Source organism: Momordica charantia (assembly GCF_013281855.1).
Source record: "Momordica charantia cultivar OHB3-1 chromosome 9 unlocalized genomic scaffold, Mcharantia_2.0 BLBB01000009.1, whole genome shotgun sequence".
Taxonomy (NCBI): Eukaryota; Viridiplantae; Streptophyta; class Magnoliopsida; order Cucurbitales; family Cucurbitaceae; genus Momordica; species Momordica charantia.
The window spans coordinates 2161632-2183995 of record NW_028275167.1 but is presented as its reverse complement, the minus strand read 5'-3'; the positions used below and the strand labels follow the sequence as shown (position 1 = coordinate 2183995).

Here is a 22364-nt window from a genome sequence, read left to right as displayed (position 1 = left end):
TTCTTGTTTCTGTTTTCTCATTTTATAGTAAATAAAAATGGAATTGCATGGGTCTTTGACACCCATGAATTCAATAATGATAAAATAATGTTTCTATTTATGTTTTGGAACAAATTGGAAATTGAAACAATAAACAATAAACAACAAATAAGAAACTCGTTTTTATTGTTTCCAAAATTTTTATACAATTTTGAAAATTATCCTTAAAATAGTCAATAAAATTATAAAGGAGAACGTTAACAAACCCGTCCTAAATTTTTAATTTTGTGTCTAATAAATATACTAATCTATTTGTTTTTTTTAATACGAGGGATAACACAAAATTTAAAATTTGTATATAATAAGAACCTAACCTTTCAATTTTGTGTTTAATATAAATCTCTGAATTCTAAAAATAATTTCTAGATGAGTCATTAAACTTATTAGAGTTAAACTTAACTTGTAATTTAATATTTTCTAAAATATTAGCATTGTTTATGCATTTCTTTATTAAATATAGGTTAATGAGTTATATTATAACTTTTACACTATATATTTTCTAAAATTTCATAATTTTTTTTCTTTTGAAAACAAAGCTTTTTTAATGTCCCTATGATTAATAATGCAGAGTAACTAAAAGCGGATGCGATACTACTAACTATATATTTTCTAAAATTTTATAATTTTTTTTTCTTTTGAAAACAAAGCTTATTTAATGTCCCTATCATTAATGCAGAGTAATTTAAAATGCAATACTACTACTAACTTGTTTTTATTGACATAATGAAAGCTTTAAAAAGTATAGCAAATTAAAATCAAGGTTAAAACATAGAAATAAAGTAGTAATTTAACCTTTAAAATTTTCTCAAAAAAGAAAAAGAAAAAAAAAACCGTAAAATAAAATAGAATTGAGAATTAATCTTCTAACCTCTCTCGGGATGGACTTTCATTTCAAAGTTTTGATTTTATAAAATTAAATAATAAAATTATACCCTTCTTAAAACTAAGTTTAAAAATTATAAAAAAAAAACTAAGACAAAAAATTTATAAAAAGAAAACTCTCCAATAAATTATCTAAAATCCATCCCCCATCAACATAAATTAAAAGTCCAAATCCACCCATTAATGTCCAAACAAACAACAATCAACCACCAATAAAATTGTATTGAAATTATCTTATTAGTTATATCAACTTATTGATAAAAATTATTAATTTTCATAAGATTCAATTCAATAAAATAAAAACTATAAAACGATATATATATATAGTAAAATAGTGTTTTCAACTGCAACAATTAAAAAAAATCTCTTTATAGCTATTATGTAGAGCCAAGTTTTGTGAAATTAAAAGCTAAATTAGTAAAATCTATTACTCAGAAAAACTTAAATTGAATATAAAATCTCACTCATTCAATGAAACCAACCACTTTTCTGATTAGGATTCAGTTCTAATAAAAAATATTTCAGACAATGAATGGGAGAGTTGATTTAAGATAATTCATTACATTCAAAGCAATCAGCTTCATTCAACCACCAATGTTCATAAAATTGAATTATTAGGGCCCTATTTCCTTATAATAGTTGAATTTTTTATTTTTTATTTTTCTAAAAAATAGTATTGAAATCTTTAATAAATTTGTAAAAGTTTGGTGACCATTTCTTATATTTTTAAAAAAGTAGTCCATATCTCGAAATTTCTTTTAAGTATAAAAGATGACTAAAAAATAACGAATAGGTTTGATTTTTGAAAAATGACAGAACGAGAAAAATAAGATTATGATCCGATGGACCCATATTGTCCTTAAAAAAAAATAATTATTAGTGTTAATGAGTGTAATATATTTGCTTAATGAAATAAATATTTATTATGTTCTATCTAAAAACCAATTGGTAACGAGAATGGTAGCATATATTTATTATAAACGTCCTCAATATTCTTCTCTGGTGGCTTTCTTTTGGGTTGATCACCAAATCTTTGACGAACCCTACTTTTGGACTGATTGTTCATTTAAGCTTGTTGGCTTCTGATACCATATCAATCATGGAGTTCCACCTCAAAATCAATTCGGAATAAGAAGAATAGTCTATATTTATTATAAACTTTGACAAATGAGTTATCCCTCCCATTAAATCCAAATACGTGAATATATGTACATAAAGACATATAAGGTCACATCCACATTTTAATTTGATTTAACAGGCTATTAATGAACAAATTCATACAACAAAGTCAAAAGAAAGTCTTGGATTTCATATTTCACCATTTAAAATTCAAAAAGGTCAAATCACCCTTTATTTTTCCTCATCCCATATTTCTGGACATACATCACATTAATTAATTGATAACATATATCTTTTAGACGAGCATAAATGAATTTTTTAAAGGTATTTTATTATTGTACTTTTGAATGACTATAATTCTCTCTTTAGTAAAATTGTTTTTTTTTTTTAAATTCCATTAAAATGCAAAAGCCAGATCAGGAAAAAATAAAAGGTCATATTTTTAAAAACCTATGAGAATACTATATTATTATATATATATATAGTTATTATTTTTTTTAGTACAAAAATATATATATGTTATTAAAACATAAAATATTTGGAGAAAAAAAAAAGGGACAAAAAGGGTGTTGATTTTGAAAGCAGTGCAGTAGAGGGAGGACGGAAAGTAGGTAAGGAAGAGCTGCCATGCACTAAATGGGAAAATGATAGTGTCTCCTTTCCGATTCGCCTTGAATCTTACCGAACCAATATATAGTTCAAATAGTTAGACATTAGATCATTGGAATATTTTAGATGAAAATGCTATATGCTATGGAAGAAACTTACCGTAAAGTATTGAAAGATCGGTTGGAAAGCAAAAAAAAATAAAAAAAGAGAGAAAGGGATATGCAATATAACAAATATTTGCGAGATATTATTTACTTTTTGATCTATATCATTAATTGTTGATATATCGTTGATACGTTAGACATATCTACAATCTATGATATACTTATTGGGAAAATATGACTTTTATACCCTCCTCATGTTGTCATAATAGAAAAATACATGTGTATAAGTGTATCGTTCACCACCACTGGAAATTTGGAAATTCTTATTTTTTTTTTAATAGAAAAAAAATATCTTTCTACATATCTCTCCTGTATATAAAATTTTAACGATGATCAGTAAAAGATGGGTAGTCTACACATAAATATTGGTCGTCATAGTATGAGAATTTTGACAATAAAAGAAAAAGAACGAGCACCACCCTATCAAGACGGAAATTGCGGATTCAAGCCTCATCATTCCTCTATCCATTTATTCATTCGACTCGACTTGACCTGACCTTTTTTTCTTTGTGAATTTCGAGAAGATCCTCATTCATAGGCTTGAGGAGTTTGCGACTCTCTTAACGTTTCCTCATCTTGAGATCTTTGAGAAGAGGATCAAGTTGGGCCAACTTTCGTCCCTACTCGGGTGAATCTTTTCAAAAACAAAACAAAAATAAAAAAAACGAAATAGTCGTGAAATGGGCCAAAGTTTTTGCCACCTCCACCAATAGGCTGACCTAAAAAACTTTCAAGTCTATATAGCTCTCATCATTTCATTCCATTATCAGAGAAAGATGAATGAAACTAAAAAGGCAGCAGTAAAAACGAATGTGGAAGCAAGAAAATTTTGGAATCCAAGAAATGAATGATTCCTTTGTATCTCTATCTAGGACTAAGAAATGATTCAGAGCCAATTGAATTGTGCGACAAGTTCTCAGCATTGTTAGGTGGCATTTGTGGGGTTCTGTCTTGAACCATCTTCAAACATTCAATGAGTTGTAACACCACATCACTCATTTCAGGCCTTCCTGGAGAAGTTGGCAATGTGCACAATAGAGCAAGTTCCACAAATTTCCCAGCAGAACAGCTTTCTATGGAGCCTCCTAACCTCGGATCGACGATGTTTTCGATGTTCCCTTCTGCAATAAGAGGCTTAGCCCAATCTACTATGTGGATGCTGTCTTCAGAGCTCTTGATTATGGCGGGCTGCCCGGTGATCAGCTCGAACAACACAATCCCGAAGCTGTAAACATCACTTTTCCTGATGAAGTTTCTAGATAAATGAACCCTGCAACAGATTTATGTGTCTCAGTTCTTTTGTTGTATTAGGACACTTCAACAGAGGAGCTAGCACTTCAGACATTGAATTCTAGTTGAACGGTAGGAAATACTTCGGCTAAACTATAAATTTAAAAGGAAAAAAACAAGTGCGATGTAGAATTAAGATTCAAAGATTAGGAGCTTAATTGGAACTTCTTAAAGTTTTAAGTACTAAATAAACATGTTCAATAGGAAAAGAGAACGTCAGTTTATCAAGCGAAAACAAAGCACATCGATCGTTGTTACTCACGTAGGATCGACATATCCAAAGGTGCCAGCAGGGCATGTGGAGAAATGGGTATCATTGTCACTTGCAAATACCCTGGACAGTCCAAAATCTGCTATTTTAGCTTGCATTTGTTCATTCAATAAGATATTAGAGGACTTCATATCTCTGTGAATTATAGGTGGCATGCAACCATTGTGCAAATATTCCAACCCTGCAGATTGTTTACTAGATGTTACAAACCAGAAGGGTAAGTAAAAAAAGTATGAATTAATAAGTTTTTGTGTTATTTATATACACCTTGTGCTGCATCAACTGCAATTTGGAGTCTTTGCATCCAACTCAACACCTTTGTGCTTGAATCTGTATTAGCAAAGGAAAGAAACCATCTTATATTTTATATACTCAATCAGTCATCACCCTCACGATACATACGCTTTAGAGCCCGTTTGATAACCATTTTGTTTATAGTTTTTTATTTTTGAAACTTAAGCTTATAAACAATAATAATACATATGTGTCTCTTTGAAATGTTGCTAAGAATTCAAATGTATTTTCAAGAATGGTGAAAAACGTACCACACAAGAAGAGTTTTTAAAAACAGAAAACAAAAAACGAAATTATTATCAAAGTAATTACCAGATAGATGATCGCGTAGATTTCCGTTACCCATGAATTCATAAATGAGTGCCTTATTCTCAGCCTCGTCACAGTAACCAATGAGAGAAACCAGATTTCTATGATGAACAACTGTTAATATTTGAGCCTGCATTTGCAGACACAGTATATTAGTTACATACTAGTTAATCTAGCACAACCAAATCTGAATCATAAAAAACTGAACCTCAGCTCTGAATTCATTGTAGCCTTGCTGTGACATTGCAGACAGCAACTTGACAGCAACTTGAGTTTTATCACTCAGCACACCCAAATATACTTTCCCAAAACCTCCTTCCCCAATAGTTGTCTTCAAGTTCTCTGTTATAATCAGTATCTCAGAGTAATGAACTTGCTGGTTCTTTGATTTAAGTAACCTTTCTTGGACTGATATTTTCAGATTCTCTGCACCCAGGAAAATAGACACATTTTGGTTCATTCCACACTTAAATGTGATTCATTTTAATTTAGTTTTAGAAGTAGAAGAAATGAGAGATTTACCTCTTTGTTTTCTCCTTTTGTAGATGACCAGAGAAACCATTAGGATTGGTAGAATCACAGCTATTATACAGGAGAGAATTATAAGAACCAAGTGCTTCTTCTTCTTGTTATTGTTTCTCTTGTTATCACATTTAAGTGCTGTACAAAGATCTGGATTTTCGCCCACACTTGCACAAGCAGCAGACAATGTCAGGTTTAAGCAAATTAATTTTCATTTGTCTTCTTCTGTTAGAGAAAGTGAGAGATAGCTTAGAGTAAAGTGAGGGGAAATAGACTTAATCAATTTGATAGCTTACCTTAATGTGAGTGATCCAGCTTCAGCCCTTTGCAAGAGAGCCTTAGGAATTGAGCCTGTGAACTTGTTTCTGGTTAAATTACTGCAAACAAAGTCGAAAAGATGGATGAGCTTCAATTTTCAACTAGAATTTCATGTTCTGGATATCAGGATTAAAACCAAGAAACTTACATGATTCTTAAATTTGGCAAATTTACTAAGAATTCCGGCAGCTCTCCAGTCAACTCATTATTGGACAAATCCCTAATAGAGAACAGGATACTAAGTCAGCATAAAATCATCTATTGATATGATAGGCCTAAAAAAATTGCATAAAAAGGGAAAATTACAATATCAAAGCACTTCTCAAACCCCTCTAGCCTACTATATGTGAAACCACTTTCCTAACTAACTTATTTTTTTTTTTTGATAACTGAGAGTTGGAGCTTTGCTTCTCTATACCCAGGGGTACCAACGTCTGTCCCAAGAGACATCAAACATTTTTGGTATTAAGCTCACCAGAAGGTTTGAACTTGAGACCTCTATAAGCCAGTATGACCAAAAGACCCTAAGCCCTTACCAACTGGACTGCTCCTTGGAGGCCAAACTCTTTATCCAATGACAATTATTCCCTCGATATCCTAATAATATCCATATACTTTCCTATTAAGATTTGTAAAGGAGAGGCACTTACAAAGTTTGCAACATTGTGAGATTTGATATGTAAGAAGATATTTCACCTGTCAATCCACTTGACGATAGGTTCCTGTTCACAAAATCAACATTTTCTCATGAATTCATGTGATCCATCCTTCATATACAAGGACAATTTAATTGAAGGGCTTGCACTTACAAGGATATGATTCTTGGAGCAGTTTGATTGCTACAATTCAATCCACTCCAGGGATATCTCATTGGCACACATGGATCTCCTTGCCAGTCTCTCTTTATTCCATAACTTGACTTGATATTTGTAATTGCATCCACTAATTATCCAAAAAAGAAAAAAAAATCAGTATTCATTAACTTTCACTAAAGTAAACTCAAAAAGTGCATCTGAAGAAAGATACCATCTCCTTGGTTTGCTTTTAACTCTGATACGTGTTTTACGGTATATATCTCGAAAGCATTGATGATAGGAGGAAGCGTCGAGTTCTCGGTTGGAGTGAAAGAAAATAAATATCTATTTGCTGCCTCTAATGGATCTTGAGTGGAAATAGTCATTGAGGACAAATAATTTGGAATTACAGGTCCATAAAAAAAATCACCATTGTAAGTGATGTTGAACTCTCTGGTTTGATTGGCTCGAGGCTTTACAAACTCAGCAAAGTGCATAAATACATAATATTGAGATGAATCTACTGAATCCCACCAAATTTCCAGAGGCTTGCTTGCATTTTTTGGAGTGGAAGCAGTTTCCATCACAATGGATGGCAGTCGGAGTCTGTTGCCCCCTAGAGCATCTACTGTAAGATTGGTGCTTACTTGTGTCCACTCGTTGGAGTTATATGATGACCAGATACGATCATAAACATCAAGAGGGAATCTTAAGAGAAAGAAGGCGCATAAACAAAATATTATATTAGCATCTCTAACTTGTTAAAACATATCCTTTTTTCATGAGCAGTAAATTTATTATTTACCTGTAATTTCGATCTTCTATTGAACCGATGTCCATTCGAGTGTAAAGCGATAAGGATGTCACCACTGTTTGAAAAGTGATGTTGAGTGAAGCCCTAAATTCTAATGCTGAAATAAATGGCACTCCATTTCCGGTATTGATCAGACAGATGTGAACTTCATTCGAGGAGGTAACATGTATGAGATCTATGAAAGCATCCATGGCATTGCTGGTGAATTTCAATGTCTGCCACAAGCTATTCCCAATATAGAGATCAAACATCGGTAGCGAATCCAGCCCATCATAATTCCCATACAAAAAGCTTGCTCGGATCAAATATTCAGTACCCTTTACAATGCTTACATTGTAGCAGTTTCTAATTCCTTGAGGGAAGCTTCTCAGCATCCTCAGTTGCCTTGGATAAGTATCTCCCTCTCCATATGCTGAAGCTACGCTTTTGCTAACCCCACTATTTATGAAGGATGCATCAGAAACATAGTTAATACCGGTCGTGGTTTCGTTGTATCTTGTACCCTCTGGTAATCCACAATCTAAACTAATGAAGCCTGAGGAATAAACGACAGACGACTTAAGATTCAAGTTTCTATACATAGATGATTGGAACTTGGAAGAAGTTGGATAGATTAATCAACAAAGGAGCAACTTTGTTACCTGACTGATCTTGTGCTTGAACAAGAAGTAGAAGAGGCAGTGACAAACCAGTTAGCAGGAAACCAAAGAGGGAATGCCCTGATGTTCCCACTATCATTATCCTCTTCCTCTTGAGGAATATATCTTTTGCTGCATTGATTGATTAAAACTGAGAAAGTAGCCATTTCTACAGCTTGAGGAATATATATGGTAAGGCTGTGATGATAATAGTAAAGTCAACACATGAGGAATTCCCTTACAGCATGGGAGATTAGAGAACACGTTACATGGGCAAGTTGACTCGCACACTAGAAAATTATTACAATTCTTTGAATCACGAATTGAGTTCAATTAATTTAAATATTGAAACTATAATATTTTTGTTTATCAATGAGTTCAGGCCTATTTGAAAAACTATATATTTTCAAAAGGTTTAAATTTCATTGTGGTCCCTGAAGTTTTGAAATGTCTATTATGTCTCTCAACTTTCAGGTTGACTAAACTTTAAAATATTAAATATTTTGGTCCTTTCTTTTATTTTAATTTTTCTTTTTGATAAGAAATATCACGGTATATTAACAAAAGGACCAAGAAAACAGCAAGGGGATAATGGTAGACGGAACCCCCGCCGACCCGCCAAAAGAAAACTACACAATCAAGGCTTTCCCATCATTAATAATCATGAGGATGCTATAATTACCTTTTAACAAAGTAATAACACAATTTCGAGTATATACCAATATGAGCATAGCTCAGCGATTAAGCCATCTTGTTCTTTCTCTAGAGGTCGAAGGTTCCATTTCCCATCCTTTGAAGACCAAAACGAAGAGAATAAAATATACCTTTGAAAGTTCAAGCCCAACCAAAACGAAATAAATCAGAAAATACCAAAATAAGATTTAAACATTTTCAAAAACTACTCAAGATCATATGCAAATGATTGTGGTAAAAATGTGAAAATGCATCTTCCGACCACCTAATTATACATCGAACAGAGTCTTAAAAGTGAGGATCATATTGTATTACAGTAGCCACACAGAATAATTAAAGTGCAGAACTCCACCATTTTTAGCGATACGAAGGTGGAGGAAAAAGACAAACCCCTTGGCCGAATAAATTATGGAAAACTTTGTGGGAATTTGTTGAATGGATAGTATCGGAGCAGAAGAGGGCTACGGCATCCATGTTCAAAAACTCTTCGTCTGAGCTTGCCATGTTCAGGAACAGACTTTGAAATTGCACAACTTCCCCCACATGTGGAAACCGCTGACTTCTAAAAGTCAATTTTGACTTTGGAACAATTCATCTCCTTTAACTGAATTTCTACTGCCACTAAATTTGGACAGCCCAAAAATCAATATTTACACTGTTCTTTTCAGAGGAGGATCAATGAAATTTAAGGCTGCAATCAAAGAATGATCAAGTTTTTCAGAACCCACAAAAAGAAAGAGTAATTTGTATGACTTCTATCGAGGACTTAAAATTAATTCAGAGCCAATAGAATTGAACGAGAAATTCAAAGTGTTATTAAGTGGCCTATGTGGGGTTCTGTCCGGAGCCATTTCCCGACATTCAAAGAGTTGTGTCACCACATCACTCATGTCGGGCCTTTTTGCTGAATTTGACAGTGTACACGACAAAGCCAGCTCCACAAATTTCCCAACAGAACAGCTTTCCATGGAACCTTCTAACCTCGGATCAACAATGTTTTGGATGCTGCCTTCTGCTATCAGAGGCTCAGCCCAGTCCACTATGTGGATGTTGTTTCCAGAGTTCTTGATTATGGCGGGCTGGCCAGTGATGAGCTCAAACAACACAATCCCAAAACTGTACACATCACTTTTCTTGGTGAAGTTTCCTGATAAATGAATCCTGCAACAGCTTTTTCTGTCTTAGCTTTTGTTTTTTTGTTTTTTTTTTTGTGTGTACAAACACTTCAAAGAAAAAAAGTAGGTTCAGTTACAAATGTAGTCTTAGATTTAGTCTCTTAACTTGAATAATGACAAGACATACTTGTCGAACAAATGTTGGTTGATTAGGCATAATGCGCCAAAAAACTGACGAGGAATTAGATGTTCAGGAAAAAATAAAGTGGCACGGTCTGTAAACGCATAATAAAGAGGGTATGGTGCACCATTCGTTTTAGTTTGATTGACTATCTACTTTCTTCTGTTACGCTGTGTCAAATCAACCAACATTTTTTCAATAGACATGTCACCATCGTTTAGTTAATAGTAGTTGCTAGGTAGAACTGAAACTCAGATATCAAACACGTGAATCAATGCGTTGGTCGGTGATACTTATGCAGGGTCAACATATCCAAAGGTGCCAGCTGGGCATGTGGACAAATGAGTATCGTTTTCATTTGCAAATACCCTGGACAGTCCAAAATCTGATATTTTAGCTTCCATTCTTTCATTTAATAAGATATTAGAAGTCTTCATATCTCTGTGAATTATAGGTGGCTTGTAACCATTGTGCAAATATTCCAGCCCTGTAGTTTGTATACCAAATGTCACAAACCAGAAGGGTAAGTGAAAACAAGAATGAACACACAAGCTTTTGTGATATGATTTATGTACACCTTCTGCTGCATCAACTGCAATCTGCAGTCTTTCCATCCAACTCAACACATTTGAGCTTGAATCTGAAAAAGGGGAAACAAAATCATATTCCAGCCATCAGGATGCATACATTTTAGGGAAATTTCCTTTTCTAAGGCAATGTTATAATTTTCTTTTTGATAACCCAAAGTTGGAGTTTAACTCTGATATAGCGGGGTACCCGCACCCGCCCTAGGGTCTAGATACGGAAGACATTAATGATTTTTTTTCCTTTACTAAGCTCACCCGTTCGAACATGCGACTTCTGGGTAGGTATTATTGACAATAGGGTCACCCTTTAAGGAAGATAATATGTGTCTTATCTACTGACCTATGTTATGATGGGCAGACAATGTTATAATTACCAGATAGATGTTTACGTAGATTTCCATTACCCATGAATTCATATATGAGCACCTTATTCTCAGCCTCATCACAATAACCAATGAGAGAAACCAGATTTCTATGATGCACTACTGCTAATATTTGAGCCTGCATTTGCATACACATTATATCAAAAACTAGTTAACTTAGTACAAGCAAACTTGAACAACAGAAAAAACTGAAAGACCTCTGCTCGGAATTCAATAGAGCCTTGCCGTGACGATGCAGACAACAACTTGATAGCAACTTGAATTTTGTCACTCAGTACACCCAAATATACTTTTCCAAATCCTCCTTCCCCAATAGTTGTCTTCAAGTTATCTGTTATAATCAGTATCTCAGAGTAATGAACTTGCTGGTTCTTTGACTTAAGTAACCTTTCTTGGATTGATCTTTTGAGATTCTCTGCACCCAGGAAAATAAGCACATTTTGGTTCATTCTACACCTTTAAGATCATTCATCATTCAGGAAGTCTTCTTCATATTTAGCTTAATTTCATTGTCTTTACTTGAAATATGATGAATTTAACTAAGTATAGAGACATAAGGAGAAGAAATGAGAGATTTACCTCTTTGTTTTCTCCTTTTGTAGATTACCAGAATAACCATTAGGAATAGGATAAGTATAAGCACAGGTATTATAGTGCAGAGAATTGTAAGGACCAAGTGCTTCCTCTTCTTGTTATTCTTCCTCTTCTCATCACATTTAAGTGATGTACAAAGACCTGGATTTCCTCCCACACTTGCACAAGCAGAAGAAAATGTCAACTTTTAAATTTTAAGCAAATGAATTCTTATCAGTTAAGTTACAAGTTTGTCCTTGCACTTTCAGAGTTGTGTCTAATAAGTACTGTACTTTAAAGAGTTTATAAGGAGTCCCTGTACTTTAAGAAGTTTCTAACAAGCCTATGAGCTTTCAATCTTCTTTCTAATAGATCCCGATGTTAACTTCGTCACTTCAATATTTACCTAGCATGCTGCAGTATTATTTAAATATCATGCAACAAGTTTATTCAGGGTAGGTTTAGGCATTTGGTTGTGTAAGCATTAAGCTAGTGGAGTAACGGCAGGAACAATTTAGACGCAAAATTGAAAGTTTAGGGACCTATTAAAAACTTTTGAAATGACGCGACTAGACCTATTAGAAGCTTTTTAAATTGCAGAATTTTTAGACAAAATCCTGAAAGTTTTGAGATCGTAATTTGACTACTTTCAGTTGTCTTTTCTGTTAATCATTTGCATGAAAAAAGTAAAATTAGAAGGTGAAAACATGGCAGTAGAGAGAACAGGGAAAATGAGAAAAATCTTAGAAATTTGATAGATAACCTTAATGTAAGAGATCTAGCTTCAGCCCTTTGCAGGAGAGCCTCAGGAACTGAGCCTGTGAATCTGTTTCTGGTTAAATTACTGCAAATACAGTAAAGATATAAACAGCCTTCAACTAATTTCACCTGGAATTTCATGTTCTTGACGTCAGGAGTAAAACTAAGAAACTTACAGGACTCTTAAGTTTGGCATATTTACTAAGAATTCTGGCAGCTCTCCCGTCAACTCGTTGTTGGACAAGTCCCTGATTGAGAACAAGTTAGCACCTCGACAGGTCCGGATTCTTCTAAAAACTACTCTCAAATCTGCATACGTAAAACCACTTTTCTACCGAGCGCTTAATCTAACGAAAATTACGCCTCTCCTAGTGTCCTAGTAATATCTCTAATATTCCCCTACTAAGGTTTTTTATGGAGAGACACTTACAAAGTTTGCAACATTGCTAGATTTGATATGTAAGAAGATATTTCACCAGTTAGTCCACTTGCAGATAGATTCCTGTCCACAAAATTAACATTTTCTCATAAATTCACTAAGACAAATTTAAGCTTCATAGAAGGCTTGCACTTACAAGGATGTGATTCTTGGAGCAGTTTCATTGCTACAAGTTAATCCACTCCATGGATATCCAATTGGCACACATGGATCACCTTGCCAATCCCTCTTTATCCCATACGTCGTCTTGATATCGGTAATTGCGTCTACTGATTCTCCAAAGAAAAATCACATTAGCATTCATTAGCTTTCAATAAAGTAAACTCACAAAGTGTGTGCATCAAAAGAAAATACCATCTCCTTGATTTGCCTCGAACTCTGATATGTGTTTCAGTAGATATATCTCGAGAGTGTTGAGAATAGGAGGATGCGTTGCGTTCTTGATCGGAATGAAAGAAAATGTAAGGTTTGCTGCATCCAATGGATTTTCACTAGAAACAGTTTGTGTGGACAAATAACTTGGAACTAGAGGTCCATAAAAATGATTCCCATTGTGAGTGATGTTGAACACTCTACTCTGATTGGGTTGAAGCCTAACAACTTCAGCAAAGTGCATAAATACATAATATTGGGATGAATCTTCTGTACGCCATGAAATTCTCTTTTGAGTTGAAGCAGTTTCCATGACAATGGATGGGAGTTGGTAATCGTTGGGCCTGGTAAATTCTACTTTAAGATTGGTTTGTACTACTTGTTGCCCGTAGTAGTTAAATGTCGTCCATATGCGATCGTAAACATCCAAAGGGAATCTTAAAGAGAGTAGCCACATAAACAAAATATTAATGTTAGCATCTCACTTGTAAAAGGATATCTTTTTTCAGTAGTGTAGAGACTAAGGTTGGAGAGAATCCAATGTAATGTATTCTCATTATTAAAGTCTATATATATAGACAAATATACAAGGTTGACCTAATCCTATAAGGAGAAGGTAAATGACAAATTAATATTAATACAAGAATATAAAATATACTAATATATACTCTAACACTCCCCCTCAAGTTGGTGCATATATGTTAATCATGCCCAACTTGTTAGACAAATAATCTATTCGTACTCCATTCAATGCTTTAGTAAAGATATCTCCTAGCTGCTCTCCAGTCTTCACATACCCTGTAGCCACCAATCCTTGCTGTATTTTCTCACGTACATAATGACAATCAACTTCAATGTGTTTGGTTCGTTCATGAAATACTGGATTAGATGCAATATGAAGAGCTGCTTGATTGTCACACCAAAGTTTCATTGGAGTGGTGATGCCAAATCCTAATTCAGTCAGAAGCTGATGTATCCATACTAATTCACACACCGACTGTGCCATAGCTCTATATTCTGATTCAGCACTCGAACGCGACACCACGTTTTGTTTCTTACTTTTCCAAGAAACTAAATTACCTCCGACAAATACACAATATCCTGAGGTTGATCTTCTATCTTCCTTAGAACCTGCCCAATCAGCATCTGAAAAACATTCAATATTAAGATGACCATGATCTTTATATAACAAACCACGTCCAGGAGCATCTTTCAAATAACATAAAATATGTTCCAATGCGATCAAATGGTCAGTCGTAGGAGAACTCATAAACTTACTCATAATACTAACTGGATAAGCTATGTCTGGCCTCGTAACCGTAAGATAATTCAACTTCCCTACTAATCTCCTATACTTCTCAGAATCTTTCAACAACTCCCCTTCCTTTGTAAGTTGTAAATTAGGTATCATTGGGGTACTACGCGGCTTAGCAGCTAACTTTCCTGTTTCAGTTAACAGGTCAAGTACATATTTCCTCTGTGATGAGAGAATCCCCTTCTTGCTCCTTATTACCTCAATTCCTAAGAAATATTTCAGCACTCTCAAATCCTTCGTATGAAATTGACTATGAAGGAAAGTTTTGAGTGATAGGATGCCTGATGAATCATTACCAGTAATCACAATATCATCAACATATACAACCAGTAAGATAACACCAGACTCAGTTTGTTTATAGAAGACAGAATGGTCCGACTTACTCTTCTTCATTCCAAAGTTCTCAACCACCTGACTGAATTTTCCAAACCATGCTCGTGGACTTTGTTTCAACCCATATAAGGATTTACGAAGACGACATACCTTTCCATTCTCCCCCAGAGCAACAAAACCTGGTGGTTGCTCCATATACACTTCCTCTTGAAGATCACCATGGAGGAAGGCATTTTTAATATCAAGCTGATGTAACGGCCAATGGTGAATAGATGCCAAGGAAATGAATAACCTAACAGAAGTCAATTTAGCAACCGGAGAAAAAGTATCACTATAATCAATTCCATAAGTCTTCGCGTATCCTTTAGCAACAAGGCGAGCTTTCAAACGGGCAATGGATCCATCAGGATGAACTTTAACAGCAAACACCCATTTACAACCGATAGGTTTTTTTCCTGCAGGAAGAGGCACTAAATCCCAAGTACCATTGTCATCTAAGGCAGTCATTTCCTCCAACATAGCAGCCCGCCAACCAGGATGAGACAAAGCTTCATGAACAGTTTTAGGAACAGATACAGACTCAAGGGATGCAAGATTCGAACAAGTAGGTGAGGACAAATGGTTATATGAGACAAAAGAAGAAACAGGATAAGTACATTTACGCTTACCTTTTCTAAGAGCAATGGGAAGGTCATCACTTATTCCTGGATCCTCGGACGAAGAAGCTGCTGGTATAGGGCATGAGTCCGTAGGAGGTTGCCGACGAGAATAAACTTGAGTAATGGTGGGAAGAGAAGGATCAGGCACATAAGAAGATGTATTGCTAGGAAGCTCTTTAGTGGAAGGAGAGACAATGAAATATACAAGAAAGTCATCATCTTCTTGTGAACTCTCTCCCTGACTGGTACTCAAAGATGATGAAAAAGGAGTATTTTCAAAGAATGTAACGTCGGGAGAGACAAGATATCTATTGAGATCAGGACAATAACATCGATACCCTTTTTGAACACGAGAATAACCAAGGAAAATGCATTTCAAGGACTTGGGGTCCAATTTGGTGAGCTGAGGGCGAACATCACGAACAAAACAGGTGCAACCAAATATTTTAGGTTTAATAGGAAATAAAGGTTGCATAGGACATAGAGTACGATAAGGTATTTCACCCTTAAGAACTGATGAAGGCATGCGATTAATCAGGAAGCAAGTCGTCGAAATAGCATCGGCCCAAAAATATTTTGGAACATGCATTTGAAACATTAAGGCCCTTGCTGTTTCGAGAAGATGTCTATTTTTTCTTTCTGCAACTCCATTTTGAGACGGAGTATCGACACAAGAGGATTGGTGAAGAATACCATATTCACTCAAATAAGAGTCAAGAGCTCCAGAAAAATATTCTTTAGCATTATCACTTCGTAGAACTTTAAGAGAGCCACCAAATTGAGTTCGAATTTCAGCATGAAAGTTACGAAAATGAGAAAGTAACTCAGAACGATGTTTCATTAAATATAACCAAGTTACACGGGAAAAATCATCGACAAAGGTAACAAAGTACCGAAACCCACCTTTGGACTCAATAGGACACGGACCCCAAACATCAGAATGAACTAATTCAAAAAAGGTAGTAGCTCGTTTATTGACTCTAGGATACAAACTAAGACGATGAAACTTAGCAAATTGACATGACTCACAATCTAAAGAATGCAAGGTATGAAATTGAGGCCGAAGACTCTTTAACATGGGGAGAGATGGATGACCCAAACGATAATGTTCTTCGAAAGGAGTTGGCACTCGAGTGCAAACAGTGGCTGTAGGTATTTGTGTATCAAACGTGTAGAGGCCATTGGATTCACGCCCTTTACCAATAGTCTTCTTCGTCGTAAGATCCTGAAATAGGCAATAACCAGGGAAGAATAAGACACAACAATTAAGATCACGAGTGAGTTTACTGACAGAGATCAAATTGAAAGAAAATTGTGGTAAATTTAAAACAGATGTTAGTGAAAGGGATGTGGAAAGATGAACTGTGCCAGAGCCAAGAACAGGAGAAGTTGTGTCATTTGCTATGGTAACATCAGGCAAAGATGCAGATGGGGAGAAATTAGCAAATAAGTTAGGGTTACCTGCCATATGATTTGTCGCACCAGAGTCAATGACCCATTTTGATGTGGAGGAAATAAGACATTTACTGGTGTTACCTGACTCAGCGATGGCGGTAATCGGATTAGAGGACGATGCCGTCAATGACTCTTGATACTGTTGGAACTTAGCAAATTCTTCCGCAGGAATTGTAACTAACTTGCCAGCATTATCAGGAGTAGATGCAACATGGGCAGACTGTGTTTTCTGACCTCTATTCAATAGCTTTCTACATTCTCGTTTTGTATGACCAGGCTTATGGCAATAATTGCAAAAAATAATATCTCCTGAATTTGACTTTGGAGCACTAGAACGTTGAGCGTTCGAAGTCGTGGAATTCCCTTGGTAGGTATGACCTCTGTTTGCATTTGTACTACGTCCAACCAAAGCACTATTAGACTGAGATGACAAGACGGGTTGTGACTTCTCAACTCGAAGTACTCGCGTGTATGCCTCTTCTAAAGCTGGAATTTCCAAACCAGAGAGTAATTGGTCTTTGGCCACATCAAATCTAGGTGGAAGACCAATAAGAAAACTGATAACTGCTAGTTGTTCGCGTTGGGCAAGCCGAACTTTTGCATCATTACTATCTGAGAGTAATGCATTAAACTCTCCGTAAATTCGTTTGTGTTCCATAAAGTAATTTGTAAGAGATTGGTCACCAAACTCAGGTTGGTAGAAGCGCTTGCAGATTTCAAATATTCGACTAACATTTCCTTTTCCAGAATAAAGGAATTCTAAATATTTAAGTAACTCTTTAACATACTCACATTCATTGACCAAGCCAATAATGTCACCCTCGATCGAATTCTTGATCTGTAGAACCAGTCGAGCATCATCCCGCAACCAAGCTTTCTTCCTCTCATCCTTAGGCGGATCCTCAGTTATGTGATCGTCCATATCAATACTATGCAAAAAAAGACGAATATTGATTTTCCATGAAGAATAGTTTGATCCATTCAACTTGTGTTCTGTGATTTTTGATATCATTGGGATCACCTCAGAAGTTACGATTGATTTCTTCTCAGCCATAACAAACAAGCGAACTTATTTGAATCAAAACGACAGAACCAGACCAAACCACTCGAACCAAACAAAACAGATGAATCAAACGGTTGGAACCAAACCGGATTAGGTGTTTTCTGAAACCAGAAACCCCAAGTGCTCCCCCACGACAACCAGAGGAGTAAAGGCGATTGGCGGTCACAGAAGCGCACCGCGACGAAGGTGCGAAGGACGGCGAGACGAAACCCACGAATAGCAATTGGAAAAATAACTGGCAAATCAGCAAACGGCGGCGGTGGTCGGCGGCAGCGGTGGTGGTGTTGGATAGCAATGAACTAAAATCCTAAGGCACAAAACCCTAATGGGCGCAAAACCCTAATGGGCACGAAAACCCTAATGGGCAAGAAACCTAAAAACCTAGTGCTCTGATACCATGTCAGAGACTAAGGTTGGAGAGAATCCAATGTAATGTATTCTCATTATTAAAGTCTATATATATATAGAAAATATACAAGGTTGACCTAATACTATAAGGAGAAGGTAAATGACAAATTAATATTAATACAAGAATATAAAATATACTAATATATACTCTAACAAGTAGTAACCAACTTGTTGGCAAAATTAGAGCTTGAATACCTGTAGTTTTGTTGTCCTGTGGTACCGAGGTCGATTCGAGCGTCAAGTGATAAGGATCCTGACACTGTTTGATAAGTGCTGTTGCGTAAAGGTCTAAATTCTAATGCTGAAATAAATGGCACTCCCTTCCCTATATTGATCAGACAAATGTGAACTTCATTTGAGGAGGTAACATGTATGAGATCTATTAAAGGTTCCATGTTATTGTCAGTGAAGTTTATTGTCTTCCACAAGCTATTCCCAACATAGAGATCAAATATTGGTAGCGAGTTTAAGCCATCATAGTTCCCATTCAAGAAACTCGCTCGAATCAAGTATTTGGTGCCCTTTACAATGCTTACATTGTAACAGTTTCTGATACCTTGGGGGAAGCTTCTAAGCTTCCTCAATTCCTTTGGATAAGGATCTCCTTTGTCATATTTCAATATGTTTTCACTTACACCATTGCTTATGTAGGCTGCACAGACACATAGCTAATATTGGTCGTGGCCTCGATGTAACTTGTACCCTCTGGTAATCCACAATCTAAACTAATGAAGCCTACGAAACAAATAACCGACAACTTAAGCTTCAAGACTCTCGATATAGATTATTGGAAAAAGTTGGATAGATTAATCAACAATGGAGATAGCTTTGTCACCTGACTGATCCTGAGCTTGAACAAGAAGTAGAAGAGGCAGTGCCAAACTAATCAGCAGGAAACCGAAGAGAGAATGCTCTGATGTTCCCATTATCATCATCTTCTTCCTCTTAGGGTCTAAATTTAGGTGCATTTAATGATGATAATTGAGAAAGCAGCCATTTCTGCACCTCGAGGCATATATGGTAAGCATGTGGAGAGCTGTTTCCTGGATCCGAAAGAGAATACTAAGGTTCTCCCAATAACTAAAAAGTGTATCATGCCTGAATAACTGAGGTTCGTGGTGGTGTAGGAACTGGATCAGAAAAAAGAGAGATTCCAGTTATAAATATATAATGAAACCGTTGGATAATAGAAAGTCAACACAAGAAGAATTCTCTCACACCATGGGAGATTGGAGAACAGGTTACATAGGCAAGTTGACTTTCTACACTTAAAACTTAAGTACTTTGGGCACATGGGTAACCGCTGACATTTTTTTTTTTATAAACACTTTCTATATAAATTTGATGTTCTTTCTAAATTATTGTTTTTGTTTACCTTTCATTATTATCTTTATCAGTGTTCTTATCAGACTGGAAATTTTGGCTAGGACCAAGAGTTGGGGGTTATTTCTTTAAAGCATATATATATGATCTTTATCATCATGAGTTGTAATGATAATTTGATAGTTATTGATTCATTTAATTGAAATCATAAATTTACCAACTAATAAGTTTATTTATATATTAGAGTCGATATGTCATCAAAGTTTTCAATATATCAACAATTTGTCACCAACAAATTTGAAGAACAATTCTTCCCATATGAGAAACTTTAACAATATATGATCGAACTTTTAGAAACAAATTTTTCAAAGAAAGAATAAAAGCAAAAGCATTTTTTAAAACTGGGAAAATGGAAAAAAATATATTTATTAGATAAATGAGTTCTTGCAATATTGCCTCATTTATCTATTCCATCATCAGAGAAAGATTACTGAACCTGAATTTTCAGAACCCCCAAAAAAGAATGATTTGTTTAGCTTCTATCTGGGACTTAATAATAATTCAGAGCCCATTGAATTGTAAGATAAGTTCTCAGCATTATTAGGTGGCATCTGTGGGGTTCTTTCCTGACCCATCTTCAGACATTCAATGAGTTGTGACACCACGTCATTCATGTCAGGCCTTTCAGCTGAAGCTGACAGTGTACACGACAGAGCCAACTCCACAAATTTCCCAACAGAACAACTTCCTGTGGAGCCTTCTAACCTCGGATCAATAATGTTCTGGATATTGCCTTCTTCAATCAAAGGCTTAGCCCAATCCACAATATGGATGTTGTCCTCAGAGCCCTTTATTATGGCCGGTTGGCCAGTCACCAGCTCAAACAAGACAATCCCAAAGCTGTAAACATCACTTTTCTTGGTGAAGTTTCCAGATGAATGGATCCTGAAATAGGTTTATATGTTTCAATTCTCTAGTTTTTGTACACAAGATGAACACTTCTGACATTGAAATCTGCTTGGTTAGTAGAAAAAATGTAGGCTTCATTGTAAATTTAGTTGAAAATGTTGCAGAATCAGGTATGCTCTCAGATTACTCATTTTAGTCGGGAACATGAAGCGATACATTGATTGTTGATACTTACATAGGGTCGACATATCCGAAAGTGCCAGCAGGACATGTGGACAAATGAGTATCACTTTCATTTGCAAAAACTCTAGACAGTCCAAAATCTGATATTTTGGCTTGCATTCTTTCATTCAATAAGATGTTTGAAGTCTTCATATCTCTGTGAATTATAGGTGGATTGCAACCATTGTGCAAATACTCCAGTCCTGAAGTTTGTTTACTAGATGTTAGAAACCAGATGGATAAAAAAATAATAATAATAAAAACAAAAACAGAATGAACTATTAAGTTTTTCTGTTATTTATATACACCTTGTGCTGCATCAACTGCTATTTGTAGTCTTTCCATCCAACTCAAGACCTTTGTACTCGAAGCTGTCTCAGCAAAAGAAAGAAAAAAAATTATCTTATATAATCATCCAACTATCGGGATACATACATTTTATAGCAATCTATTTTTTTAAGACAATATTAGAATTACCGGATAGATGCTTGCGTAGATTTCCGTTAGCCATTAATTCATAGATGAGCGCCTTATTCTCCGCCTCATCACAATAACCAATTAGAGCAACCAGATTTTTATGATGAACAACAGTTAATATTTGAGCCTGCATTTGCATACACGATATATCAGAAACTAGATAATTTAGTACAAGCAAATTCAAGCAGTTAAGAAAACTGAAACCTCTGCTCTGAATTCATTGTAGCCTTGTCGTGATGCTTTAGACAGCAACTTGATAGCAACTTGGGTTCTATCACTCACTGCACCCAAGTATACTTTTCCAAATCCTCCTTCCCCAATAACTGTCTTCAAGTTATCTGAGATAAACAGTATCTCAGAGTACCTAACTTGCCGATTCTTAGATTTGAGTAACCTTTCTTCGATCGATCTTCTAAGATTCTCTACACAAAGTAAAATAAACACGTATTGGTCATTGTGCACCTTTAAGGTCATTCACCATTCAGGAAATCTTCTTCACATTTAACTCGATTTCATTGTCTTTACTTGAAATATGATGGATTTAACTAAGTGTAGAGACAGAAGCAAAAGAAATGAGAGATTTACCTCTTTGTTTTCTCCTTTTGTAGATTACTAGAATACCCATTAGGATAGGTAGAATAACAGATATTATAGTGGAGAGAATTATAAGAAGCAAGTGCTTCTTCTTCTTGTTATTCTTCCTCTTGTTATCACATTTAAGTGATGTACAAAGATCAGGATTTTCACCCACACTTGCAAAATTAACAGAAGAAAATGTCAGGCTTTTCGGTTAGTCATTTAATATCAAACAATAAAATTAGAAGGTGACAATATGGCAGTAAAAAAATCAGGATCAAGGGTAAAGAAACTTGATTAATTTGATAGCTAACCTTAATGTAAGTGATCCAGCTTCAGCCCTTTGCAAGAGAGCCTTGGGAACTGAGCCTGTGAATTTGTTTCTAGTTAAATTACTGCAAACACAATAAATAGATAGATAACCTTCAATCTCACCTGGAATTTCATGTTCTGAATGTC

General features: G+C 35.3%; 4 protein-coding genes across 4 annotated transcripts; all 4 read right to left on the bottom strand.

Moving 5' to 3' along the window:
* Window positions 1-3483: 3483 nt before the first annotated feature.
* On the bottom strand, window positions 3484-8231 carry LOC111022244 (LRR receptor-like serine/threonine-protein kinase IOS1). Its single transcript, XM_022299417.2, has 13 exons — window positions 8067-8231; window positions 7417-7960; window positions 6844-7319; window positions 6627-6759; window positions 6468-6539; window positions 5966-6037; window positions 5796-5876; window positions 5500-5666; window positions 5186-5403; window positions 4981-5107; window positions 4642-4704; window positions 4366-4555; window positions 3484-4083 (listed from the first exon to the last, which is right to left on the bottom strand). The coding sequence occupies exons 1-13, from the start codon at window positions 8161-8163 to the stop codon at window positions 3678-3680; spliced, it is 2646 nt and encodes an 881-aa protein (XP_022155109.2). The 5' UTR covers window positions 8164-8231; the 3' UTR covers window positions 3484-3677.
* Window positions 8232-9511: 1280 nt separating this feature from the next.
* On the bottom strand, window positions 9512-19503 carry LOC111018873 (putative LRR receptor-like serine/threonine-protein kinase At1g05700). The gene is given in 14 exon segments (XM_088128377.1): window positions 9512-9917; window positions 10350-10539; window positions 10630-10692; window positions 11014-11140; window positions 11220-11437; window positions 11602-11774; window positions 12359-12439; window positions 12531-12602; window positions 12785-12856; window positions 12930-13062; window positions 13148-13602; window positions 18594-19056; window positions 19059-19133; window positions 19234-19503. Coding segments are annotated over 14 exon segments (2661 nt in total). The 5' UTR covers window positions 19367-19503.
* A 629-nt stretch (window positions 19504-20132) lies between these two features.
* LOC111020154 (putative leucine-rich repeat receptor-like serine/threonine-protein kinase At2g19230) lies at window positions 20133-22068 on the bottom strand. Its single transcript, XM_088117830.1, has 4 exons — window positions 21915-22068; window positions 21330-21751; window positions 21161-21223; window positions 20133-21055 (listed from the first exon to the last, which is right to left on the bottom strand). The coding sequence occupies exons 2-4, from the start codon at window positions 21466-21468 to the stop codon at window positions 20862-20864; spliced, it is 396 nt and encodes a 131-aa protein (XP_087973956.1). The 5' UTR covers window positions 21469-21751; window positions 21915-22068; the 3' UTR covers window positions 20133-20861.
* LOC148208828 (putative LRR receptor-like serine/threonine-protein kinase At1g07560) lies at window positions 20261-20768 on the bottom strand. Its single transcript, XM_088116957.1, has 2 exons — window positions 20728-20768; window positions 20261-20666 (listed from the first exon to the last, which is right to left on the bottom strand). The coding sequence occupies exons 1-2, from the start codon at window positions 20766-20768 to the stop codon at window positions 20261-20263; spliced, it is 447 nt and encodes a 148-aa protein (XP_087973083.1).
* Window positions 22069-22364: the final 296 nt, after the last annotated feature.

Coding starts and splice junctions, on each gene's coding strand:
- LOC111022244 (XM_022299417.2), bottom strand. CDS start 8,163: ATGATAGTGGGAACATCAGGGCATTCCCTCTTTGGTTTCCTGCTAACT. Junction 6,760..6,843: donor AAAAGCAAACCAAGGAGATG/GTATCTTTCTTC, acceptor TTGGATAATTAG/TGGATGCAATTACAAATATC. Junction 5,877..5,965: donor TTGCCAAATTTAAGAATCAT/GTAAGTTTCTTG, acceptor CTTTGTTTGCAG/TAATTTAACCAGAAACAAGT.
- LOC148208828 (XM_088116957.1), bottom strand. CDS start 20,768: ATGAAGCCTACATTTTTTCTACTAACCAAGCAGATTTCAAT. Junction 20,667..20,727: donor CTAACCAAGCAGATTTCAAT/GTCAGAAGTGTT, acceptor AACCTATTTCAG/GATCCATTCATCTGGAAACT.
- LOC111020154 (XM_088117830.1), bottom strand. CDS start 21,468: ATGCAAATGCAGGCTCAAATATTAACTGTTGTTCATCATAAAAATCTG. Junction 21,224..21,329: donor TCTACGCAAGCATCTATCCG/GTAATTCTAATA, acceptor TTGCTGAGACAG/CTTCGAGTACAAAGGTCTTG. Junction 21,056..21,160: donor AGCAGTTGATGCAGCACAAG/GTGTATATAAAT, acceptor AACAAACTTCAG/GACTGGAGTATTTGCACAAT.